The sequence below is a fragment of the Danio rerio genome, chromosome 11, assembly GCF_049306965.1.
Source record: "Danio rerio strain Tuebingen ecotype United States chromosome 11, GRCz12tu, whole genome shotgun sequence".
NCBI lineage: Eukaryota > Metazoa > Chordata > Actinopteri > Cypriniformes > Danionidae > Danio > Danio rerio.
This window is the reverse complement of record NC_133186.1, coordinates 15,236,554-15,256,806: the sequence shown is the minus strand read 5'-3', so window position 1 is coordinate 15,256,806 and position 20,253 is coordinate 15,236,554. Positions and strand designations below refer to the sequence as shown.

The following is a 20,253-nucleotide window of genomic DNA, read 5'->3' as shown; positions in this document are numbered from 1 at the left end:
TCACACTGTTGAAACAATATTATTTAAAAAATAGCTGTTTTTTGTGCACCAAGTAAAATTAAATAACAGTTACAACAGATTATTATTATTATTTTTTTTATCTAAGAAACAGGCCATCTTTATAGCTAAGGATGTAGATGTGACACGATTTGTAGACTATATTCACAAGATAACCAAACATGTAAAATCACAGATGATTAGACTACATACAGGACTACATTTATCTCCTACTCAACAGTATGTTTAGAAGAGTCTTATTTTTTCTTCAACCATTTTCCATATTATAGGTCAGTGGAAGAGGTGTTTGTGGAGAGAAGTGGTCAGCAGCCAGAGAGACCTCCCAAAGATCTGCCAGCAATGTAGATGAGGAGGGATTAGAGCTTGTGGTGTTTTTCGGCACTGTGTGCTTTAAATACTGTAGGGGGAAATTTTTGCATATCCCCTGTACCTACAAAAAAAAGCTGGCCAGTAGGCAAATCACATTTTTTGTATGTATGTGACCTGCAAATATTGGCCCTACCTCCAAAGAGTTGCAAAAAACTGCCCAGATCTCCAGTACCTTCTTAACATGTGGCCCTTCCTTTCAGTATTCCATGCCAAAGCCCATGATTAAATGCGAGGTAGGTGAACTTTGCTTTGTGAATATCAAATTCGGGCATATGCAAATGAATGTAAAAACTTTCTTAGCATTATTTACATTATTTTTTCATTACTACTAATCAGGTGAAATAGAGTGGGACGTATCAGGACAGGGCTGGTTTAACACTAGGGGAGGAGGTGGAACAGTGCAATGCTTTTCTCTCTAGGAATGCAGTGACCATAAAAGATGTCCAAAGTAGGTAAAATGACCACATATTTTACTTCACTAGTTTCATCATAACATATTAAGTAGGGGGAATATAGTAACATTACTTTCTGTGTTTGCAGGATACACAGACATGCTGACTTTCATGGCCATGCACTGGAATCAGCAAAAGTTCAACAATTTGGCCACCGCATTAACCCATCGATATCAGAAAGTAATGAAATCAGTAGAATTTATTTTAGATGTTCAGTAATGTTTGTTATTTGTGTTTTGAATCTTTACATTAAACAGTTTGTTCTTGTTTTTGTCCTATCTGTTATAACCTGCCATTGCAGACCACGAAAGCTCTACAAAGCCAGGTGCAAAACCTAGAATCTATGAAAGTCGAACTGGCAGTGACAGAGAGCCAGTTAGAAGACTGGGTCAATGATGTAAAGGAGTGGGCAGACGGTGAGGCTAGTATTTATATATTTCCAGTAATACATTTAGTTGTGAATAATTGTAATTGATAAATTGTTACTGTTATTGTAATTTCGTCCTATTTCTTTTTAACAACAAAAACCACAAATGATGTTAATGTTTTGGCCAGCCAAATTGAGGTGCTGGTGGCAAGTATCAAAAGATGTTCTCAGCGTCTCTATAAAGATACAGATGGGGAAAAAAGTCGTGCCACAATCCGCCACAAGATCAGGGAGGAAAAGGGGATTCTGACATTAGTTGTAGAGAAATACAACAGAATGGTTCCAAACACAGACACTCTGTGCTTGGAAACCATTTTGTCTGGTGAGACAGCTTGGCCATGGCAGCTGCCCTGTCTCATTTTCCATCCAGCTTGTACCTACTTCTGCAAAGTGTTAGTTTGTGTTAAAGCATATCACACTAGAAAATAAATTCAGTTAGCTCCTTACAAAGCTACATGTATTTAAAAGAAAGGTAAAGGAGAGTCAAAAGTAAAATAAATAAATAAATAAATAAATAAATTCATGTTAAGTTTGCATTTATGATAATTTACCTGTTATGACAAAGAACTGTTTGTAAATGCAAAATACAAATAATAAAGAGTAGCCAAATGGTCTGATAGTCCAAGATCTACAGGAATAAGCAATGAGGTAAATGCACACTTAGTGTTTATTAAGTCTAGAGTGTGACCATTATTATGAGTAGGGAAGTCCATCAGCTGTCTCAAGTCCTTTAATATCCTAGAGTTTTTGTCTATCTGGATGTTAAATACCCCAAGACAAGAGTTTTTTTTTGTATTTGTATTTGAGAGACAACATCGACAGTAGGCCAGCAATAACAATAACAGAGGATATGGGATAAGAAACTCTCAAAGCCAAACATTCAAAGTAATGAAACTTGAGGGTGACCACTGAAAATTTCTAAAAGTTTATTAAATACTACAATAATACAACGCTCTCTGCCAGAGAGTCTAGGAGAGTCAAATAAACCAAATCCTGCTGGAGTCAGTTCATTAAATAAGAGCCCATCTAAATGCGATGGCAAGATTTCAGTCAAGCATATCCGATCTAGTTTTTTTCACTATAAAATCTGACAGGATGAGTGACTTACTGTTTTCGGAATGCACTTTAAAAGACTTGGAGTATCAAAGATGGATCAAAAAGGCAGCTTTGTGCAATTTTGGCACTGACAGATTATTCAGTTCAGCACCAACACATGTTAATCAGTGCATTTTATTGCTGAAATGATAGAACCAACCATTATTAGCTGTCTTGGTCGAGAAGCTGCTCTTGAATGAGCAATGAATGTAACGCAATGCTGGCAACGCTATTTAACGATCTGTATAAAACAGCCATGGCTTGTGGGCAGTAGTAAAGTCCAAGACTCTAAAAATTAATTAAAAACACCAAAAACACCCGGACAAAGGAGTGGCAGCCAGATGTGCCAGCGTACCCGTTTAACTAGAACCATTTGGGAAAATCCAGCAAAGACAAAACTGAAAAACAAGTGAGATTTGTGAATGGAAAATATTAACTACCAGCACCTCAGCCCCTCCTGCACTTGAACTTTGGCTGTTGATGATAACATTGAATGAGAACACAAGGATGCAAAATTGCTTAATGATGCATACTGAAAAATGACTAGTCTCATGTATGGATCTGTTTGGACTCATCTATGGATCTCAGAGTGGTACAGTAAATAAGGGAAATTCATTTAATTACCTGTATTTATCATCATTGAAAAACTCATCTGCTTGTCTCCAGTCATGTCTGCTCATCATATACAGTCTATTGTTTAATAAAGGTGTCTTTTTGGTTTGAAGAAAAAACTGTCTCCAGTGGCACACCATTACAGTAACATGAGAAATAACTTACAAGTCTGCATATGAGTTATTAAAACATAAATTCACCTTGAAAAAAGTAGACATCATCTAATAGCACACTAAATTAATCTTCCAAATATGGTCTTTTAATCTTGCAAACATTGATAGTCCTGCTTAAACATAATTAGTATCTACATCGGCTTGCAATTGAACAAAGAATTAAGTGAATAATCTTAATTGCCAAGTATTATAGGCTATTAGGCTATTCATACAGAACTATCACATTTCAGTTATGTCTAAACAGGCTACTGTTAATGTCAGCATGCTTTTAAAAGCATAATTTTTTTTAGCAAAGATCAAAATAAAGTTAAACAGAAGCAACTGCATTATACTGTGACTGTGTGATATTGTTACATGTTAATAGAAACAGTTAGATTTAGCCTACATAAGGTTCACAAAACAGCCCTTAATAACAAAACTTAACAATAAGGTCCCATTCTTCCTTCCATACAAGATTTCCACAAAATATTCTGTTTGAGAAGTTGGAAGCCCCTGTACAGTAGAGTAAATAGATAGTGTGACTGAAGGATGCGAGTTGTGTTAAATCCACCTCAAACAGACGGATTAAAGTATACAGATACCTTAAAGGGTCATGACACCCCCCACTTTCGGTTCAGGTCTACCTCAGAATTTTTTCAAAAAATGCATCACGATGGGTGTGGAGCTCCGCGAGCAAAGGGCAGGAGTGGACGTTGCCAGCAGGGGAGAAGGAGGGGAGTGAGCAACTGTTGTCAGCTAGCTCACAAGATGAGACACAAACCTCGAGGAGACCCATGATTTAATAGTTTACAAAGTTAAGTTAAAATGCAAATAAATAAACAGTAATTTAATGCCCTGCTACAAATTTTATTCGTAATTTTATATACAGATAACCACAACTTATATTATTATAAATATAATAGTGTTTATATAGACACTATAAATAAGAACTTTTCCCTCAATCCCCGGGTCTGAATGCAGACTTAGTGCAGCAGGTCTCCAGCCCTGCTGGTAATCTGGAGGATTTAGGCAAACACAGCAGAACGGCGATGTCTAAATGTGAACAAACTCCTGATAAAAGACAACGTCTGCCATTCTCCAATTCTCGTACAGCTCTCCCGACAAAAATGCTTGCTGCACATAAACAACTTTGCTGTATCGGCCCTGACAGCATCGCGGGGAAAAACATGCAACAAACCCTGCGGATCATGGAAACAAACACATACGACCCTTCAGGAACAGCTAAGACATATTCACATACTGTGTGCCGTGGGTCCGTTTCTCATAGCTTGGCACTGGCAGGTCTGTCTTGCCTTCAAAAAGCACGTGCTCTCATGAATAATTAGGAAGCAGGCTCTTCTCATAGGATAAGAAAACTCCGCTATGAATATTAATGAGAATTTCAGATTTTTCTCCGATTTTGATCCCGCCCCTAAAATCATTTTAAACCCATAAACTGAAATTAACTGACAAAAGCTAAAAATTATCCAGTCTTTCCCCACAATTAAAGCTAACAGGTGCTAACATTGTTTTAACTGATGCTCAACAAACACAATTCTGTTAAAATCTCAAAAAAGTACTCGAGGGTTTTGTAAACCTTTAAAGTATAAGGTTAGTTTAGATTTGGCGGTCTGTAAAATTTCCCCAGATGTGGGAGTGGGTAATGATGACTTTAGAAAAGGAGGTGACTAAACGTGACATCTGCGTGGTAACCAATAATTACATTAATTTGATTTAATAGATGATGAACTGGGCATGGTTCGGTTGGCTGGCCTTGGACAGGTTGGAAGAGGTGGTCCAGAGAGTGGTTCAGTTGGTCTGTGGCACAGTACACTTGTAGTGTGAGTGCAAAGAGCACCTGAGCGCAAAACTGAAGATTTGACATCACTTTTAAGCAACTGTTTTATATGGATTTATTACTCATTCGTACTTTTTAGTGAATGGAGACTATCGTAATTTACCAAAGATGCATACCCCTTATTGTATTCCACCTTTAGCAAACCTCCTAATGCATGCAGCAAATTGACATTTATGAAAATGTAGGAGTGTCAAAAGCTCTGGATCTGTTCAGCAAAATATTTGCCTGTCACTGCATTCCAAATGACTCAAAATAGTGCATCATAACTTAAGCAATCCAGTACAAAAATGCAGTGTAAATGTGGGCCATCAGGGGAGAGGGAAGGGGGGTGGCAATCGGTTCAAGGCAGCTGTGCCTAGTGTGAATACACCCTGAAGTAGAAATTTTAGGGTCTTTAAGTAATAATTCCTAGACAAATATACTACCACAAGATTACCGATAGATGATCTCAACAATACTTGTGCTAAGAAAATAACAAATATGTGTGTTGCTGCTAACCTAAAGTTGTTATTAAAGCCACATCCCTTCACAAGCTTAAAAAACATATTACGTGCCAGTTCAGTATCAAAATATTACATGGCAAAAATGGAAGAAGCAGAATATATTGTCTTTCATTTTCTTCTTTGTCCTTGTATAAGGCATGCATCTTTAGTAAAAATCCAAATCTTTAGATCATTCTGCTGCATTGCTGCCTACTTTCACACTCATGATAAAAACATTAATGAAGTAATTAGGACAGAGTGGTATGGTGTTAAAACTTCATGAACTCATGAAACCTCATGTTTTCCTCCGGGTTCCACTGAGAAGCTCTTTTTGGGTTCCCTCGGCCTTACCACAGGAGCTTTTGGTATGACAGAGGTCTGCCTGTGTCCTTCTGCTATCAGGGGTGGACGAGTAGGTACTGGCCCAGACTGGGTAAAAGGTTTAGATTTAGGAGTTGTTTGAGGGGTAGAACTCGAGGGCCCCAGGGCCCCATCTGCAACTTGCTCAGATCCTTCTTTCATGGAAATAGGCTCTCTTGAAGAATTTGTGGTGTTTTCTTTCTGTATGCTGCTCTGGCATGAGGTCTTATCTGTGTTAGGCATCTCGCAGCTATCAGTCCGTCGTCGTGAACCCTCATGCATGCGGCTTGTAGCAACTACAGCTTTCATAGCAGCCTGTACACAGAATAATCCATAATAAATGTACATTCTTTTTATATTAATGTGTACTGTGGTTCTGATTGTACAAAATCATATTATTCAATTAATACATTTACTGATTGATGTATTAAAAATAAAATTCATGCACACAATTAATTGAAGGAACTGCATGGCTGTAAGCTTTATAAATTAAGTCATTTTTTAGGAGATGTTTCATTCACTTATTTTCTTTTCGACTTAGTCCTTTTATTACTCTGGGGTCACCACAGTGGAATGAACCGCCAACTTATCCAGCACATTTTTACACAGCGGATGCCCTTTCAGTCGCAACCCATCTCTGGGAAACATCTACACACACTCATACACTACGGACAATTTAGCCTACCCAATTCACCTGTACCGCATGTCTTTGGACTGTTTGGAAAACCGGAGCACCCGGGGGACACCCACGCAAATGCAGAGATAAAATGCAAACTCCACATAGAGAAACGCCAACTGAGCAAGCCGAGGCTCGAACCAGCAACCTTCTTGCTTTGAGAAGACAACATTACCTACTGCGCCACCATGTTGAAGACAATTTGAGGCAAAAATTACATGTGGTGCCTTCCAGTCTAAAATATCAGTATTATACAATTGTCTTGAAGACAAAAAGACAAAAGCCTAAGCGAGTCTAGGGAACAAACAAAAGCAACTTTTTTGGATTAAATACAATTGTTCATTATTATAATTTAATATTTTGTATTTTTATTAGAATATAAATAAATACTAATTTAAAACAAAAATACATTTTGACTTAAGATTTAACAATAGAATTAATTTATTAAATGACTATATTTGACATTGCCAAAACAAAGAAGGGGAAAAATAAATACTAATTTCAAACAAAAATACATTTTGACTTAAGATTTAACAATATAATTAATTTATTGAATGACTATATTTGACATTGCCAAAACATGGAAGGGGATTGGTGGCTGACCTTTAATTTGCGCCTTGCATTAAATTCCTGTAGTTTTCTCTGTGTTGTGTCCATGTGGGAGAATCGTGCTGCTTTTCCAAGAACCCATGGATGCTCAAGAGCTTGCTTCACTGTGAGACGTTTATGAGGATCTAAGACTATGAGCTTATTAACCTATAATCAAAGGGGATAAAAACCAACCAACAGCTATTGGTGAATAAACAAAAAGAGAGAAAGCTCAGATATGAAAGCTCTAACTGAAAAATTAAGTTAGCATTTGATTTGACTGTTGAAGTTTTTATAGTTTTGATGTTCATTTAAAAATCTGCAGTGCATGAACATCAACAGAAATGCAATCAGAGCAATAGTTCAAGCTACTTACCAGGTCCTTTGCATTGAGAGAGACTTCATCCCACCAGGGGGAGACAAACTCATAATCACAGTTCAGAATGCGGCTGTACATATATTGGTCCCCCCTTTGATCAAAAAATGGTTCAAACCCACATAGCCTGAGGATGAAGACAGACAAGACAGCACAGATTAATACTGGAAACACATATAACATATAAAAAGTTACAGGTGCAGTAGGTGATCTGGGGAAATGATAAATACAATATAAAATTTAACAATATAACATTGAGAACGCACATTCTGAGGTCATGAACCCGCACCAAATAGATGACCATACACAACATAATCATGTCATTCACCAGTTAAAAATATTGTACCTTATAATACCGTAATTCCAAACCTTTTTTTTTATCTTATATCTAGCACATACAGTGTTAAGTTGTGTAGCAAATATTTCACAAATGATGTTTAACAGAGAAAGGAAATTTTCACAGTATGTCTGATAATATTATTTTCTTCTGGAGAAAGTCTTATTTGTTTTATTTCGACTAGAACAAAATCAGTTTTAAATTTTTTAAACACCGTTTACAGACAAAATTATTAGCCTCTTTAAGCTAATTCTTTTTTCGATAGTCTATAGAACAAACTATCATACAATAACTTATACAATACAATAACAATAACTATACAATAACTTGTCTAATTACCCTAACCTGCCTAAGTAACCTAATTAACCTAGTTAAGCCTTTAAATGTCACTTTAAGCTTTTCTAATCACCTTCAGTGGTCACCACAGCGGAATGAATCACCAACTTATTCAGCATATGTTTTACACAAAGGATGAAACTCAGTTCTGGGAAACATCCATACACACTCAGTCACACACATACAGCCAATTTACTGTAGGTTATTCAATTCACCTATACCGCATATCTTTGGACTGTGGGGGAAACCGGATCACCCGAAGGAAACTCACATAAACACGGGGAGAACATGCAAAACTCTACACAAAAATGCCAAATGACCAGCTGGGACTCAAACCAGCGACCTTCTTGCTGTGAGGCAACAGCATCAATCACTAAGCCATTGTGTCACCCAATTCAAAATAGAGCAAAAACAGCCGTTTTTTTTGTTTTTTTTTGTTTTCTTGTTAAGCCCTGTAGTAGAAATGCATTTATTTTATGCTATGTGTACTAAAAATACATTAAACTGTTGATGTACTAAATAAAAATATGGCATAGTTGTACTTATTTTTAAGGAAATTTTATTGCAAGTGTAACTATTTTTTTATTTGGACTTAAGGCTTATTCGTTAACATGGAGGTGGGGTTATTACTTGTTTTAAAATATTTCCCAAATTATGTTTAACAGAGCAAGGAAATGTCTGATAATATTTTTTCCTGGAGAAAGTCTTATTTGTTTTTATTTCGACTAGAATAAAAGCAGTTTTTAATTTCTTAAAACCCATTTTAAGGTCAAAATGATTAGCACCTTTAAGCTAATTATCGGTTGTCTACAGAACAAACTTAACTTTTCTAATTATCCTGACAAACCTATTTAAGCCTTTAAATGTCACTTTAGCTGTTTAGAAGTGTGTTGAAAAATATCTAGAATAGAAAAATATTATTTACGGTCATTATGGCAAAATTAAATAAATCAGTTATTAGAAATTAGTTATTAAAACTATAATGTTTAGAAATGTGTTGAAAAAATCTTCTCTCCGTTAAACAGAAATTGAGAAAAAATAATAATAAAGGGGGCAAATAATTCAGGGGGCTAATAATTCTGACTTCAACTGTATATCTATCCCACATTCATGTTTATACCATGTACTTATAAATCTAAGTTTTTTACTTTTTTTTACGCTTTTTAAATATTATATGGAGGTGGCACATTGACTCTGTGGTTGGCACTGTCACCTTACAGCAAGTAGGTCCCTGATTCGCTGAGCCAGTTGGCATTTCTGTGTGGAACTTTCATGTTCTCCCGTGTTTGTATGGGTTTCCTCCTTCCTGTGTGATTACAGATCACCAAAAACCTATCAGGCCTTGCCAAGGAGACCACCTCGTGGCTAACATCTGTCAGTCTTAGGGTGCTTTCACACCTGTGAATCGATTCAGTTGTTCCGAAACAGAGATTACAATTGTTACATTGTTGCTCTTTGCTCTTGGAGCGATTCGCTTTCACATTGCAAAGTTTCTAATCGGACCAAAAGAGCTAAAACAAGTCATGTGTGAGTAAACTCTCCTTACATTGGTCAGTGTCAGGGTTTATTTTGCAGCATCCCGCTCAGCTGTCAGGAGAGTTGGTGGTTTGGTGGTGATTGACAGGGTGTGCGCGCTCAACGTGTCTGAGGAGAGATGCGGCGGGGAGGGGTGAGAAGGGTGCGCGACGATGCCTATTTGAGGACTCATAATTCTCTCTTCATATAGCCGTAAGCCTATTACATATCCATAAAACACAGTGATATAACCGCGCTTGGATCGGATCGCTTTCTCACTGCAATCGAACCGCTCCAGGGTTCCCCTTCGGGGGGAACCCCAGCACTATAAGTGGATTTGATTGTAAAATCCATGCATTGGGAGGCTCGGTTCAGAAGCTACTCGTCTGAAAGAGTATTGAACGGGCCAATTAAGAATGAATTGGCAGCGCAAGCCTGCGCAGGTGAGCGGCATAAGCAATCAACTGAGTATATAAGCTCACCTGGCGCCAGCAGACGCTATCCTTTTCGCTTCAGAGACTTTTCTGATCGAGCTTCATGAGGGTTCCTCCTGCTGTCTACAGCCACTTCGAGCGAACGAGTGTCTCCCGGTCCAGAGCGAGTCCACGCAGCGGCAGATGGTCGAGCTGGGTTTCTCCCTTGCCTGGCGTCCCTTTGGGTCTGGTCCTCCAGAGCGGTGCGTATTGTTGCAAAGCATCCTAAAAGAGCAACACAGTCGTGCAGCACGTCCTTTTCAGGACGGCGCTCCGACTGTGCGTTTCTGGTTGCGGGGGTTTCCTGGCTCCGGATGATGGGCACGATCACTGCATTACATGTTTGGGGGTCCAGCATGTTAATGTGGTGCTCGGGGGCGGTTCATGTCGTCACTACGATGCCATGACCGTCGCGCAGTTGAGATCGCGGCAAACTCTCGTGAGAGAGCGAGCCACCCCAGTCGCCTCCTGTTCTGCAGCGGCGCTCGGGCAGATCTGAGGGTTCCAGCGAGAGATAATCCGCCGCCTAAGGGCTCGCGGACCTCTCGCTCCTCCAAGCGCTCCATCCAAGCTTCGGGCGCTGGGAGTGATCCGTCTAATCAGATGGTAGCTCTCACGCTCGCTGTCACCGGAGATCAGATGTCCTCCGCGGCATCGGAGGGTGGGCTTTCATTGTACGACGATGATCCGGACCCGCTGTCACCTGTCAAACAGGTGAGCGCTGTCAAAACGGATACTGAAACGGACGTGTTAGCCGTGCTTTCCCGGGCTGCTTCGGCCGTGGGTTGGAGATGGTTTATCCCCCAGCTCCGCGGCCGGACCGACTAGAGGGGCGTTCCCTTCTTCCTGGCGACGCACAGTAGGCTCACGCGGTCTTAAAGAGCACCTTTTTTCTGCTCGTGCTGTGTGTCCCTCCACCCTTACCACTCTTGGTGGTGGAGCAGCCAGGGGGTATGTGGCGATTCCTCAGGTTGAGTGTGCGATGGCGGTTAATCCGCGCAGCGTCTCTTCTTGGCGGGGTCTGCTTCGTCTCCCATCCAAAGCCTGTGAGTTTTCGGCTCCCTCGGAGCTAGAGCTTACAAAGCTACGGACCAGGCTGCATCCGCCTTGCATGCGATAGCCACCGTCCAGCGCAACCAAGCGCAGGCGCTGGCCGAGCTGCACGAGGGTGGGTCCAACCCAGGCTTATGAGCTTCGCACCGCAGCCGACTAAGCTCTTCGGACTACTAAGTCCGCTGCGTGTGCTCTGGGGAGGACAATGTCCACACTAGTGGTCCAGAAGCCCCACCTCTAACAAAACTTGGTTGATATGCGCGAAGTTGACAAAGTCCGCTTTCTTGACTCGCCCATATCCCAAGCTGGTCGGCGACACAGTCTGCGAATTCACCCAGGAATTCGAGGCAGTGAGAGAGCAGTCTGATGGGTGATGTCTAATCGGCGGCCCCGTAAGCCCGCTCCGCCCGCCGTGCCATCCATACCTGCTCCTCGCCGAAGGCGCCCGCCTACGAGAGCTGCACCGCCCCCGCACTCGCCTCTGGCGAAGCGAGCGCGTCGAGCACCTCGGAAGCAGGCCACTCCCCCTGCCCAGAACGCCGCTAAGTCTGGCAAACGGACCGCGAAGCGTTCCTGGGACAGGTCATCTGGAGAGGAGGGAACTTGCTCTTTCCCCGCTGGAGGGCGGGGCGCCATTTCCAACGGCACTTTTTACTGCCATGAAATGAAAGGGCACTTTTCCACTTCTCCGGAGGTGACAGCCCGAAATCTGCCAGTTTGAGCTCAGCTCTCTAGCTCGTAGGTTCGGTGCACTCCGCCAGTGGCTCACGGGCACTGCAGGCCCTGCCAGCCTGGGACGCGCCGCCTCTCAGCTCGCAAGGTCTGCATGCTCCGCCAGCGGCTCACGGGCGCTGGGGGGACGGTCTCCCTTCTCCCAGCCCCCAAGCCCCCCCTCCGGAGTCAGGGTGAATCGCGAATCGCTCTCCTCCAGCTCTTCTGTGGGACCCTTGCGCTCCCCGGATCAGCACACCCGCTCCGCGCAGGAGTCAGGGTGCGGAGCCAGAGCGAAACGCTCTCCTCCAGCTCTTCTGTGGGACCCTCGCGCTCCCCGGATCAGCACACCCGCTCCTCGCTGCCCCTCCGCGGGTACGTCAACGATTGCTGCGATGACGTCATTAGCGAGGGCTCTGCCTGCCTGGTTAGCGCGGGCCAGCCCCTCGCGGTGGCTCATACGCACGATCAGACTCGGCTACGAACTACAGTTCTCCAAACGGCCTCCCAGGTTACGGGCGTGTATTTCACCAGGGTCAATCCCCTGTCCGCCCCTGTCTTGCGAGAGGAGATTGCTGCCCTCCTGGCGAAGGGTGCAATCGAGCCGGTACCTCCAGCCGAGATGGAGAGCGGGTTTTACAGCCCGTACTTCATCGTACCCAAAAAGAGCGGTGGGTCACGGCCAATCCTAGATCTGCGCGTTTTGAATCGCTGCCTTCACAAGCTGTCGTTCAGAATGCTTACGCAGAGGCGCATCCTCCGATGCGTTCGTCCTCAGGATTGGTTTGCAGCCATAGACCTGAAGGACGCGTATTTTCATGTCTCCATTCTTCCACGCCACCGTCAGTTTCTGCGGTTTGCATTCGAAGGTCGAGCATGGCAGTACAAGGTCCTCCCCTTCGGGCTCTCTCTGTCTCCGCGGGTCTTCACCAAACTCGCGGAGGGTGCCCTAGCGCCTCTGCGGCTTGCGGGCATCCGCGTACTCAATTATCTCGACGACTGGCTGATTTTAGCCCACTCTCGGGAGCAATTGACTGCGCACAGAGACGAGGTGCTCCGGCATCTCCGCCTATTGGGGTTGCAGGTCAACTGGGAAAAGAGCAAACTCGCCCCGGTGCAGAGGATCTCTTTTCTCGGGATGGAGCTGGACTCGGTCACCATGGTAGCGCGCCTCTCCGGAGAGCGCGCTCGCCTGCTGCTGAACTGTCTGAGGGAGCTCGACAGCAAGTTAGTGGTCCCACTGAAATATTTTCAGAGGCTCCTGGGGCATATGGCTTCCGCTGCGGCCGTCACGCCGCTCGGATTGCTCCACATGAGACCACTTCAGCACTGGCTTCAAGATCGAGTTCCGAGACGCGCATGGCATGCGGGCACACACCGAGTCTCTGTTACTGCGCTGTGTCGCCGCACCCTCAGCCCCTGGAACGACCCCTCGTTCCTGCAGGCCGGTGTGCCTCTGGGACAGGCGTCCAGTCATGTTGTTGTTTCGACAGATGCTTCCAGCACAGGCTGTGGAGCCATGTGTCGCGGGCATGCAGCTGCGGGCCTGTGGGTAGGTGCCCAGCTGCATTGGCACATCAATCGCCTAGAGCTGTTGGCAGTGTTCCTTGCTCTCCGCCGTTTTTCTCCGGCACTGGGGCAGCAACACGTGCTGGTCAGGACGGACAGTACGGCGGCAGCGGCGTATAACAACCGCATGGGGGGTATGCGCTCTCGCCGCATGTCTCAGCTCGCCCGCCGTCTGCTCCTCTGGAGTCACCCGCGGCTGAAGTCGCTGCGCGCCATTCACATCCCAGGTATGCTCAACCGTGCAGCCGATGTGCTCTCACGGCAGCAGATTCACTCTGGACAATGGAGACTCCACCCCGAGTCTGTCCAGCTGATATGGGCGCGATTCGGGGAGGCCCAGATCGATCTGTTTGCTTCCCCCGAGAACGCTCATTGCCAGTTGTTTTATTCCCTGACCGAGGGCTCTCTCGGCACGGATGCACTGGCCCACAGCTGGCCTCGGGGCGTACGCAAGTATGCGTTTCCCCCAGTGAGCCTGATCGCGCAGTTAATGTGCAAGGTCAGGGAGGACGAGGAGCAGGTTTTGTTAGTTGCGCCCCTCTGGCCCAACCGAACCTGGATATCAGAGCTCTCCCTCCTCGCGACGGCCCTCCCTTGGCAGATCCCTTTGAGAGAGGACCTACTTTCTCAGGGACAAGGCACCGTCTGGCACCCTCGTCCCGATCTCTGGAACCTCCACGTGTGGTCCATAGACGCGAGGAAGACTTAGGTAATCTGCCGCCCGCGGTGGTTGATACCATCACTCAGGCTAGAGCCCCCTCCACGAGGCGCGCCTACGCCCTGAAGTGGAGTCTATTCACTGAGTGGTGTGTCTCTCGCAGAGAAGACCCCCGATCTTGCCAGATCAGTGTTGTGCTCTCTTTCCTTCAAGAGAAGCTGGACAGCAGGCTGTCGCCCTCCACTTTCAAGGTTTACGTTGCTGCCATCTCCGCTCACCATGACGCGGTGGCTGGCGGCACCGTGGGAAAGCATAACCTCATCATCCGGTTCCTCAGAGGCGCTAGGCGAATTAATCCAACTCGCCCCCCTCTCACGCCCTCTTGGGATCTCGCCCTCGTTCTCACGAGCCTGCGATTGATCCCTTCGAGCCACTCGATACAGTATCTTTAAGATTTCTGTCCCTGAAGACAGCTCTGCTGGTCGCGTTGGCCTCCATTAAGAGGGTCGGGGACCTGGAGGCATTTTTGGTCAGTGACTCGTGCCTGGAATTCGGGCCGGGATTTTCTCACGTTATTCTGAGACCCCGCCCGGGTTATGTGCCCAAAGTTCCTACCACTCCTTCAGAGATCAGGTAGTAACCCTGCAAGCGCTGCCCCCGGAGGAGGCAGACCCAGCCCTGTCCTTACTTTGTCCAGTTCGCGCTCTGCGCATTTATGTGGACCGTACTCAGAACTTTAGATCTTCTGAGCAGCTCTTTGTCTGTTATGGCGGACGGCAGCAGGGAAGTGCCGTGTCTAAACAACGTTTATCCCACTGGATTGTGAAGGCCATTTCATGTGCTTATTTGAGCAGAGGCCAGCCGCGCCCCCCAGGACTGCATGCGCACTCCACTCGGAGCGTTGCATCCTCTTGGGCGTGTGCGCGTGGCGCTTCTTTAACAGACATTTGTAGAGCTGCGGGCTGGGCGACACCCAACACATTTGCAAGATTTTATAATCTGCGAGTGGAGCCGGTTTCCTCAAGGGTGTTAGGTACCTTGGTGATTGAGGAAACAACTCGGTAGGTGTTGTACACGCTTGCGGTGCCTTTTTTTCCCTAACACGGAGAGATGTGCACCCTCCTGTCTGTCAGTAAAGTTCCCCATCTGGTGAGCCCTGCAGATTCCTCCGAGGCCCCCAGCACTGACTCAGCGGAGGAGTCACTTGCTGGCCCATTACGTAGTAGGTCTGCCCGCTGGTCAGCCCGCGTTTTGGGTATAGATGCCCGCTATGGCCGATCCCCGCTGGTGATCCCCATGTGCTTTTTCCGCCACGGTTAAGTTCCCCCCCTGGGCGGACCTGTGCTTTCCCTATCTGCTAACCACCTTCTTATGCGCACTCCCCCTTCTCAGGGTTAGTCCATATGTAATTCCATTTGTTTCCCCCTATTGGGTGCGGATGGTCTCCGCAGCGTCCTCCCTACTGGGATGGCACGCTTCCCAACGTACTGTCGTGTATTTCTAGAATTATCTAGACACTAGCGACTCCCAAAAAAGATACCTATTCCGTAAAACTTCTTTTGAAGTAGGATAAGTTAGGGCCAAGGGCACGTTGGAGGACCACGCCTCTCGTGATCTGGGTGCGTCACGCTTGCCTGACCGCTCTCTCATGGTGGGTGTTGGTAAGGTGCAGTCATTATGGCGCTTTCAATGGGCTCCCAATGCGTGGATTTTACAATCAAATCCACTTATAGTGCTGGAGTTCCCCCCGAAGGGGAACGTTCGAGGTTACTAAAGTAACCCTTCGTTCCCCGAGGAGGGGAACGGAAGCACTATACTCCGTCGCCATAATGACTGTCCCTTAGCTGTTAAAAGTCTCTTCAGCTTAAAAAGGATAGCGTCTGCTGGCGCCAGGTGAGCTTATATACTCAGTTGATTGCTTATGCCGCTCACCTGCGCAGGCTTGCGCTGCCAATTCATTCTTAATTGGCCCGTTCAATACTCTTTCAGACGAGTAGCTTCTGAACCGAACCTCCCTATGCGTGGATTTTACAATCAAATCCACTTATAGTGCTTCCGTTCCCCTCCTCGGGGAACAAAGGGTTACTTTAGTAACCTCGAACGTTCGTTTCAATCGAGCCAAGACCACCTCTTTCAGGCGATCTCGGAGCGATTACTTTGGCGCGGAACAGAGCGCGATTGCCCTGTTCACATATGTCAAACGAACCGCGCTAACTGGGCAAACGAGATACGTTCCGAAACAAAAGTGTTGGTGTAAAAAAGCACCCTAAGTCGCAGTCTTAGTCAGTCTTTGTTGCAGTCTTAGTCAGTCTTTGTCGTGCAGGGGAGGAGAAAAGGAGGAGGTTAAGTGAAAACTCAAGAGTATTTTAACCCTGAAATGAGAGAGAAACTCTAGGTTTTCTGTGTCAAAATGGCAGGTTTGTTAAACTCGAGAAAGCAGGGTAAGTCAAGCCTGTTTCTAAAAGAGAGATAAATTTTATTCAGAGTCAGTTACCGGAGTTTCTTTGTGAATCTAACCTAATCAGGAGCCGGTTTTATTCACTAAACTCTTGAGTTTCTGTCGGTCTCCTTCCCTTTTTTAAAGACGAATCAATATTTTTCGCCTTAGCCTTGCATTTCCACCCACCTATTTTAATGCTCATTTTGGGGATGCCCATAAAAACGATTGATGAAAATGTCATGATGCACATGACTTTTGAAAAATTGCATAAAAAACACGCGCATAACTGGAGCGTGTTAAGAGCGTCTGTTCTCCGCGTCTCATGGCTTCAAACGCCCCCACGTGTTCATTGTCTTTTGAGGTGCAAGTACATTTATTAGGTAAAGCAAAGATTGACGCAGCTTCTTCTACCACAGTAAATTCTGTTTTTAATGTTGATACTTGGCTCCAGTTTAATCAGGAAGTGAAGATTTTTTTCTCTTTTGACTCGTTGGATGGAAATGCTGCTTTATTTGCACATCTTGCTATATTCCTGTATTGCACATAAATTTAATTATTATATTTGAATGGAAACAAAGCTATTAACTACATTTTAGTAAAAAAAAAAAAGAACAAAGTCACGTACGAGAATGGCTGGTCGTTTTTTTAAAATAGATAATTAGCTTAAATTCACTAACCTTGAACAGGGACAATTACCGTTAAAAGATTAATGGGATTATTATTCTTTCAAAAAACTATTGATTAGTTCTGCTTACATTCTAAATGTCATATCAACCTCTATTACTTAATCAATAAAAAAGGCAGACACAAGTGAACTTTTAAATCTATTAAAACTGATCAACGTTTGTAAAAGTGGGAACGTGTGTAAAAATTTTAGAAATGCACACATAACATTACTTATTATATTATACTTAAATATTTAAATACTTTAAATGTAAAAGTGTGCATTAACTTGAGCTATTTTCCCACGCTAACTGTCTGTTTAACTGATGCAGTGGTGTTGCTTTTTGAAATATATGCTCATCTTTGCAATAATTTTGCTTGAGCACATCAAGTTCAGCTGGAGAAAGAAATGCTGATCTCATTTTTAAGATGTTGCCATAGTCACTATCCACACTCCATTGATAATGCCTTTTTATAGTCACGGTGTGCACGCTTAACTCTGAGTTGGTCTACTCAAAGTTGATTGACGTAACTCAGATCCGCTTTTATGAAACCGAAAACTCTGAGTTTTTAATCTCTTTGTAAATCAATTCAGAGTTCAAGTTTAAACTCTGAGTTGGTTGAACCTCCTTAATGAAACAGGCCCCAGGTCGAGTTGATTATTTTTACTCTCATTGGTCTTAGTCACGCAGGTCAAGTCGTTCATCTTTAATCTTGTCAGTCATAGACGCGTAGGTTGAGTCAATTGTCTTTACTCTAGTAGGTCTTAGTTACACATGTCAAGTCGATTATTTTTACTCTCATCAGTCTTCACGCGTGGAGGATGGAGACTGTCACTGGATGCTTCCACCTATGCTTCTGCATCATCGTACAATCTAATTATTTATACATGTAATTTCAGCCTTGGTGAGGGAGCTACACATGCTCCTATTTATCCGAACGAAGGCTTTCACTTGCAAATCAAAACCAAGCCTCCTAAATAAGTCTTAACTTAACTGAACAATTAATTAATTAATTAATTCTTCCCCTGACTCACAAACTTACACCTTTATATGCAACTAAATGCAGATAAACTGGTAATTAAAATGTAAAAGCAACCTTACCCTAAATAAGAAAAACAAATAATTCCTTCTTCTACAAAAAAAAAATAAAATAAATGTATTTAAGCAAAAACAACAGATGCTTAATATAAATAAAACATGTGAAGCACTGCTATTCCTGGCATAAACTCTGGGACAGCCATTCTAGCACAATTCGGGACACAGACACACTCTGTTAGTTTAAAACAAGACTATAGACAGGTCTTTTTGAATTAGTATACACATAAAACACAAACATATAACTTTTCAAATCCTCTAAAGAATTGTTAAGTTCAATTAATTAAGGCAACTAGAGCAGAGAACACTTTGTAAAAAGAAATAATGTGAATGGCATCTACACTTATATTAGTCTGTTTGTGTTTATCCTGATGAAATTGTTTTAACTGGTCATGAGTTTTTAAATTTAAATAGTTTTTGTCTTGCGTTTACAATAATTTTACATTTGAATAGCCAAAATTACAAGTTTCAGTATTTTAAATGCGATTGATCGCGATAATTTTTTAAAAAAGGTGCGATTAATTAGTTAATTTTTTTTAATCGATTGACAGCACTAATATATATATAGGCAAGGCAAGTTTATTTAAATAGCACATTTTATACACAGTGACAATTCACAATTCAAAGTGCTTTACATAAACAAGAATAAAAAGAGAAGTATAAGAAACAAAAACAATAAAATGATTAAAAACATTAAAATATGTTAAGGCAGGTTATAAAAGAATCAAAAAAAGAAAAAAAAAAGACATAATGGTGCGATCTGTCAGACGTAGCACAGTGCTCATTCAGTAAAGGCACAGCTAAACAAACGTGTTTTCAGTCTTGATTTGAATGTGCCTAATGTTGGAGCACAACTGATCATTTTTGAAAGCTGATTCCAGCAGCGAGGGGCATAGTAGCTAAAAGCCGATTCACCCTGCTTTGACTAAACTTTATTTTAAACTTATTTTATCCTAAATATCGGAGTGATCTATTAGGTTTGTATTCAGTGAGCATATCTGTTATGCATTGAGCTCCTAGGCCATTTAGTGATTTATAGACCAGTAATAATACTTTAAAATCTATTCTGAATGTAAATGGGAGCCAGAGTAGAGACCTGAGGACAGGTGTGATGTGCTCTGATTTTATAATTCTGGTGAGAATCCTGGCTGCAGCATTCTGGATGAGCTGCAACTGTCTGTCTTTTAGGGAAGGCCAGTGAGGAGGCCATTACAGTAATCCACCCTGCTGCAGTTTCTCTAAGTCCTCACTGGAAACAAAGCATCTGATTCTTGCAATGTTTTTGAGAAGATAGTATGCTGATTTACTGACTGCTTTGACATGACTATTGAAATTTTGATCTGAATCTAGAGTCACACCTCATCTCTGTTCCCAAACGCAATGACTTTGGTTTTCTCTTTGATTAACTGAACAAAGTTTTGGCACATTCAAATCATCAATGCATTGGCAGAGGGTGTCAATTAGGCAGTAAGGCTAAGTAGATCTGAATGTAATCAGCATAGTTGTGGCAGGAAATTTGGTTCTGTCTCATTATTTGGCTCAGAGGAAGCATATAAAAGTTAAATAGCAGAGGTGCCAGAATCGAGCCTTGTGGGACTCCGCATGTCATAGGTGTCCACCTTGACCTATGGTCACCGATATTGACATAGTAACCTTTCCCTTCAAGGTATGATCTAAACCATTTGAGGACCGTGCCCTACAGCCCAACCCAGTTTTCCCACCTATCCAGAAGTATGCTGTGATCGACAGTGTCAAATGCAGCACTGAGATCGGGCAATACCAGCACTGTTAGTTTGCCTGGAATCTGTATTTAGGCAGATATCATTGATTATCTTTATAAGAGCGCTCTCCATACTGTAAGGTGATCAAAAACCAAATTTAAAATTGTCTAAACACTCCTTGAAATTTAGGAACTTGTTAACCTGCTTAAAAGCAA

The 20,253-nt window shown here is 43.3% G+C and overlaps 1 protein-coding gene across 1 annotated transcript in view; it reads right to left on the bottom strand.

The window, feature by feature from the left end:
* Positions 1 to 2,175: 2,175 nt before the first annotated feature.
* Positions 2,176 to 20,253, bottom strand: part of si:ch73-60h1.1 — a 78,233-nt gene continuing 60,155 nt past the window's right edge. Inside the window, exons 9-11 of the mRNA XM_021479767.2 lie at positions 7,466 to 7,592; positions 7,105 to 7,257; positions 2,176 to 6,140 (exon numbers count right to left, since the gene is read on the bottom strand). Of these exons, the coding sequence (XP_021335442.1) occupies positions 5,751 to 6,140; positions 7,105 to 7,257; positions 7,466 to 7,592 (670 nt within the window). The 3' untranslated portion in view covers positions 2,176 to 5,750. The remainder of the gene's footprint in view (positions 6,141 to 7,104; positions 7,258 to 7,465; positions 7,593 to 20,253) is intronic.